The 6,392-nt window shown below is 42.0% G+C and overlaps 1 protein-coding gene across 2 annotated transcripts in view; it reads left to right on the top strand.

The window, feature by feature from the left end:
- Window positions 1–299: 299 nt before the first annotated feature.
- The window catches only part of PIWIL2 (piwi like RNA-mediated gene silencing 2), a 72,946-nt gene continuing 66,853 nt past the window's right edge, over window positions 300–6,392 (top strand). Inside the window, exons 1-6 of one of the 2 annotated variants that reach the window (XM_002914775.4) lie at window positions 300–327; window positions 2,055–2,294; window positions 3,999–4,086; window positions 4,240–4,378; window positions 4,934–5,140; window positions 5,750–5,860. In XM_002914775.4, the coding sequence (XP_002914821.1) occupies window positions 2,106–2,294; window positions 3,999–4,086; window positions 4,240–4,378; window positions 4,934–5,140; window positions 5,750–5,860 (734 nt within the window). In that variant the 5' untranslated portion in view covers window positions 300–327; window positions 2,055–2,105. Of the gene's footprint in view, window positions 328–2,054; window positions 2,295–3,998; window positions 4,087–4,239; window positions 4,379–4,933; window positions 5,141–5,749; window positions 5,861–6,392 lie in introns of those variants that run through there. The other variant, XM_019794737.2, reaches the window with a different exon arrangement.

Below are 6,392 nucleotides of genomic sequence, written 5' to 3'. Positions count from 1 at the left end.
CTTAGGCTTACGCCTAACATCCAGATCCGCATTTCTAACACCCTTTTGGGGATGAACCTTCTGTAGAACGAAGCTGCTAGAAAGGGAGAAGTTCTTTTCACAGACGAGCCAATGAGATGGATGCACCCTGTGAGTGGCACGTCGTTTGGCCAATGGGATCAGCCCCTGAGGCCCCGCGAGAGGACCGGAAATTGGTCTGGAGCATGTGGGCCTTTCGGCGTGTTGGTGCGTTGAGCGTGGTGTTCTCCTGAGTCTCAAGGGAGCCTGGCGACGGCTCGAGCCTGCTGTGTGGAAAGAACGGAGGTTTGGAAGGCCAGGGAGGCCCAGGTAGCCCCGCTGCAGGCCGGGTGGGCTTTTGCTCAAGGCTGTGGTAGCTAGCGGGGGTCTTTCCGGCCCAGTGGGGACCCTCTGCTTCCCCACCCCCCACCCCTACCCCCACCGCAGGCGCGAGAGACTGTGGGCCCCGGGTGGGGCCGGGCCAGGGGGGTAAGTCGTTATTTGACGCTGGGTGTGGAGGATGAACGCAATACCTAGAGAAGGTATTAAGGTTGTGGCCCAAGGGGAGAGGGGACTTCTGCTGGGTCTGAGTGAACAGGAGAGTTACTTGGATGGAAACAGTGGGTGGAAACCCCAGTAAAGCTGTTGGTTTGGGGATTTTCCTCTGGGGTGGAGGGGGGAGGTAGATTTGCCATCAGGGGGCTTCCCTTCTGGTTAGGCCCCCAGTCATAGTACCCCAGCCCAGAGCTGGCACCTGGAGAGGTGGGGAAGGCAGGCCTGGCCCTGGGCCCTTCCCTGTTGCACATTCTAGTTAGCTAACCCTCTGCTAACTAATCAAAGGAGAAAGTCCACTTTAAGGGAGGGCCTTCTGGAGGAGGGGCCAGAATCCATAGAAGTGATGATGGAGGTGAGGGAGGATTGGGGAAAGGAGGATGCCAGAGATCTGGTAATTTGTAGGTGTTATAGCGCCCCTCAGTGTGTACCAGTTAGGCAACTGATTTTTGGGTGGTGCTGGGAAGATGGAGCAAAGATGCCTGGCTAGCTGAAAAAGAGTTTAAGCAATTAAAGGAGAGAACTTTGGTAGGCTTTAGGGAAGGGAGGCATTTCCTGACATTTTTGTGTAAAAGAGGATAGTCTAGTTAAAATTTTTAAAAAATGTTTTTGCCAGATCCTGAACTGCTTCCACCTAGGAATTCTGTCAGTCTTCGTATAGATGGTCTAATTTTTTTTGTAGCAAATGCTTAAGGCAGGTTTTGCAAAAGTTAAGAAAGTGTCAGTTAAGGATTCTTTGGGGATCACGAGTGGGTCAGGGCGACGAAGGGAGCTCTTTAAAGAAGGACTCCTGAATTCTATAGATTATAAAGTGATTTTGAGGAGGCCTAGTGGTCCTGAGAATTGAGGAGCAGGAAGGGCCTCATCCCTAGTTACCTGAGTGAGAAAAGGGTGTTAAAGGTCAACCGTGAGACTCAGCAGGTATTGCAAGCTCAAAGCGAAAGGGTCTACATCCTAGAAACTTCAGTTATGATAGAGTTTGAGAGAAGAGTTTATAGAGAGGAATTGGATAAGGATTCAGAGAAGCAACTACGGAGATCAGGGGGGAGATGGAATAGTTTAATGTGCAAATAGATTGAGAAAAAAAATTAGGACTCTAGTAGAGGAAAGATAGGCTCAAAACAGCAAATTCCTTAAATATTTACTGACAGAATAATTTTGTAATACGGCTATGGTAACTGTGAACTTGCTCATAAACCAAAATCATATTCATACATAAAAAGTGTTTCCTTGTACAACAGGTAAATAATTTACAGGACTGAGTTCTCTGAGAGGCTGTTTGGGTAGAAAATATAAGTAACTTTGATGAGAGCTTGACTTTTAAGGGCTTGCTGATGGAGAGTGTTTAGAACATTCCTGTTAAATAGAGCTTTTGAAGTGAATATGATATAGGAGGTTGATTGTATTACTGGTCTGACCTAAGGAAACTATGTTTTTAATGGTTTGCGAGTCTGTCTTGAAGGAAAAGGAAAACAATTGGGGATCTTTAATTTATGAAATGCCAGCAGGTAGTTGATCAGAACAGGATCGACACCCGTATCCTCTGCAGCCTTTCAATGGATCCTGTCCGACCACCCTTCAGGGGCTCTTCTGTGCACCCATCTCAGTGTGTACGGATGCCGGGCTCTTGGCCGCAAGCTCCTAAACCTTTGGACTCAGCTCTGGGCAGGGCAGGACCTGCAGGCAGAGGCCATGTGTTTGGAAAGCCAGGGGAACCAAGCCCGCGGAGTGGGCCAGCACAAAGGGTAAGACCACGTCTGGATGCAAGGTAGCAGCTTACAGCTTATCATCAGAGGAAATAACAGATTTCAAATAACTATGAAGCCCTATATGAAAAAAAAAAAAGATTTGGGTTTCATTGGTTGGTTGGTTGTGTTTATTTTTTTCTTAGTTGCATTCTGAGCATATATTTCAAATGCTAGAGTTTCGAATTTAGAAAAAGTGCCTCATATGGGGCGCCTGGGTGGCACAGCGGTTGAGCGTCTGCCTTCGGCTCAGGGCGTGATCCTGGCGTTATGGGATCGAGCCCCACATCAGGCTCCTCTGCTGTGAGCCTGCTTCTTCCTCTCCCACTCCCCCTGCTTGTGTTCCCTCTCTCGCTGGCTGTCTCTATCTCTGTCGAATAAATAAATAAAATCTTTAAAAAAAAAAAAAAAAGAAAAAGTGCCTCATAAAGAATGCTAGATAGACTTGGGTATAGATCTCAGTCCTCTAGCTTCTATAGATACAGATACACATACATACATAAATGACAGGTTTGAAGATACGGCTTTTAAGTGTTTAGATTTTTGCATTGGGTTTGGCTCTATGGTATTAGCAGCCACTCCTGCTTCTGAGGTAATAATTATTAAGAAGGTTCCTTTTAGAGGGCTCTTTGCCCAAATCTTAAAGAAAAAGGTCCTTAGCTATTGCTTCTAATGTGTGTACAATTGTATGTATGTGTGTTCTTAATCTTCTAATTATATAGTCATTTTAAGAATGGCGTTTGACTATCATTTAGAAATCTCAAAGAATAAAGAGTTAACAAATATAGAAGAACCTGATAATGCAGTTATGACAATTTTAAGTAGAGTGGACGGTGTCAAATGTAATGTTCTATAAGCAGAAGAAAAGATGACATTATGTTGTATTTTTTCTCCAGTGACTTGCCTGAGTCTATATGTGGCAGCTCTAATTGGTATAACACCACTTAACTTTCAGAACTGCCACAGAAAAACAGTAGCAAGTTTTGTTGGGAGGTTGTTTTAAAAAACCCAGATCTCAGGTACTCTTAAATGGTCCTGTTTTTTTCTGAAAATTTATTAACTAGTACACATGTTTCCTCTTACCTTGGGTATATAGGAAACAAACTAGAAAAATTGCACTTTGTTATTCTGTACATCAAATCATGGACTATACCTGCATTTATACTTAAAAACCTAAGATGACATAGTTATAAGTATTGAAAGTGTTTATTAAAAGTGTTTATTAAAACTACTTAAAGAGGCACCTGGGTGGCTCAGTTGGTTAAGCTCCAACTCTTGATTTCAGCTCAGGCCATGATCTCAGGGTTGTGAGATCAGGCGGTGTTGGGCTCCATGCTGGGCGTGGAATCTGCTTGACAGTGTCTCTCTCTCTGCATTTGCCCCTCCCCCCTCTAAAAAAACTACTTAAATAATTTTTATGAGGTATTTTTATTCTTTATTCTTTTATCATGTATAGAATTCAAAGATGATTTTTATTATTTACCAAGACTTTAAGAAGACCATCAATGTTTCTGCGTGCCTTGTTGTTAGAAATATCCTTATTATGTTTTCTTAAACACTTCACTATGTGCATTAGAGAATGTGTGTCACTTGCAGTCATTGAAATAACACTGTTATTTCATCTTAGAAATGAAATACATTCTACATCTTAGAATAACTGTCGAAATATATTTTCAAATAACTCTACTTATTAACCTTCCATAGGAATCTGTAGGTTTGGTCTCTATGTTCCGAGGACTGGGCGTTGAGACAGTGTCCCGGACCCCTCTGAAACGGGAAATGCCTCCATTAGGTATGTGGAAAACTAACTTGAAAAAAAAGTATGGTAGTGTATATGTATGATTGCTTTGTTCTTAAATACATACAGTTTATCTTCAGAAAAATAATTGTACTTTACAACACCTTCAACTCAGAGTTATAGTTGGGTTTTGGCCCTTCCATTCAGGTAGAGGCATTTTAGGTCGAGGCTTGTCTACCAGTATGGTGCGCAAGGACAAAGAAGAACCCTATCCCACTTTTCCGGATCCTTCCGTGTTGGCAGCTGGGGATAGCAAGATAGCAGAGGCCTCCGTTGGTTGGAATAGGTGGGTAAAGTTGCCTTCAAGGGTAAGTGTCAAATTCAGATGAAAGATCTCATAATGAGCCCAAAGAGAAACTCTGAAAAGGATCGTATTATCTTATAAATAATGCATGGTTTTATATTAAAGAATGGATATTTTCCAAGAATAATCAGCAGCCACTGATCCAGTCAGTCACTGGAAAAGGGTAAAAAGTAGTTCTTCACTGAGCAGTTTACACCTCCATTTGCCCTGTTAAGTTAAACTGATTGTAGTGGTTCTTTAACCTGGCTGATTCACTCTTCACCTCAATTCTACCATGGAAATTGGCCCTGAGAATCAGTATTAACAGCAATTAGCAAATGAGTCTGCCATAGAAATTGTCTTTGAGAGTCAGTTTTAATAGCAATTAGTGAATGAGTCGTGTAGGTGTATTTGGATCTGGAGAGAATCCCAAGGTTTGGGTCCCTTTTGCTGACTCCTTCAGGAAAAGAATGTAGACTTGAAGGAATCATTTAAATGAGGTATAGATAGGAGCATGGTTGAGAAAGTCCTGATTTGCTTCTCTTTTAAACATTTCAGAATGCTTGGAAGAGGGAATTCGGGTATGTCTTTATTACCTTTGGGAAGAGCAGCTGGTGGTATAGGCAGAGGAGTGTACAAGGCTCCTGGTGCTCTCAGCCTGACTTCTCGGGATCTTACCCAGCTGTCATCACCATCACCTCTGCCGTCATCCTCACTGCACCCTCTGGATCACCCTCTACTTGGGACCGTAGAACACAAGGAAAAGTAAGTCTGTAGCAACGCCTTCTCTGCTCGATAGTGATGTGGGAAGAGGCCTTCTCATAATATTGTAAGCACTGTTTCTGTTGTGTCTAAAAGCCTTTGTGGGTGGTAGGTACTGCAGCGTTGTTTATTTTGTTCTTTTGGGGTTTTGCCAGTAGGGAGAATGACAAAGAGGTGGGACAATTCCTGATGAAGTGAAATGGGGTTGATGGTTTAGATAGTATGTACCAGAGAGTAGACTCAAATGATTTTTCATTTCCTTTTCAATTCAGACACAGCCAGTTCTTTGTCACAACGAAGATTAGGAAATCATCTAGGAAAGATATTGCAGCAGTTTGTCTTTCTCGGTGGAACTAATACTTGTGTTCTTTGTTAGCTGGCCTCAGTTATTCCATTGACATTACCAGGGCAGAGGGTGATCTTGCTTCTCTAATTAGAGATTGCTAAGAATTTAGCTTCTAGCCTTCAGAGGTTGCTTTTGTGTAACTTGTGTAAGCTAAGTGTAAAATATTACTTCTCTCAATGTTTTTTTCTCTTTTTAGATTTTTTTGTGGCGTGAGTTGTTTGCGTTTTTGTTTTTGGTATATATGTGTGCTTTTGTTTATTTTCCAGAGAGCTTTTTGTGAAGCAAGGCTCAAAAGGAACACCTCAATCTTTGGGATTGAACCTTATTAAAATACAGTGTCATAATGAAGCAGTTTATCAATATCATGTGACTTTCAGGTATTCACAACTTTTTTTCTCTGTGTTCACTTTTTAAAGAACAGTAATGAAATCGTTTCCCTGGAATAACTGAATATTTTTCTGTGTGATTCCTGATGAACATCCCTCCACAATAATGCATGAACTCAGATCCTTGTGGTAAATTTAAGGTTGACATAATTTGTGTTTAGCTATGTTACCATTTCAGATTTTAATTTAATAGGTGCCATTTTATACACCTGTAAGGTAGATTTACTGTGCAGTTGATGAAGCTTAAGGTCAGGGCCTTTCATTTGCATAGACCCCTTCCATAATCTTTTAATTTATTTTTTATCTGTAATTTTGTGTTCCTCTTCTTAAAGAGAGACTCCTCCCCCCTACCCCAGTATAAGACCCGCACCCCACAAAACCTGGATCCTCCTTGCATAAGTCTCATACCATGGTGGCTCTCCAATGGCAGTCTAGGGTGAAATTTGAGGGTAAGAAAATCAGAATAACTTTAACCTTACATCAATAACTTCAGGGTTTCTCATACTTCTTAAAAATTAAGAAT

The sequence above is a fragment of the Ailuropoda melanoleuca genome, chromosome 5 (genome assembly GCF_002007445.2).
Source record: "Ailuropoda melanoleuca isolate Jingjing chromosome 5, ASM200744v2, whole genome shotgun sequence".
NCBI classification, from domain to species: Eukaryota; Metazoa; Chordata; class Mammalia; order Carnivora; family Ursidae; genus Ailuropoda; species Ailuropoda melanoleuca.
The sequence above is the reverse complement of the archived record's forward strand: the minus strand, read 5'-3'. Positions and strand labels throughout refer to the sequence as shown.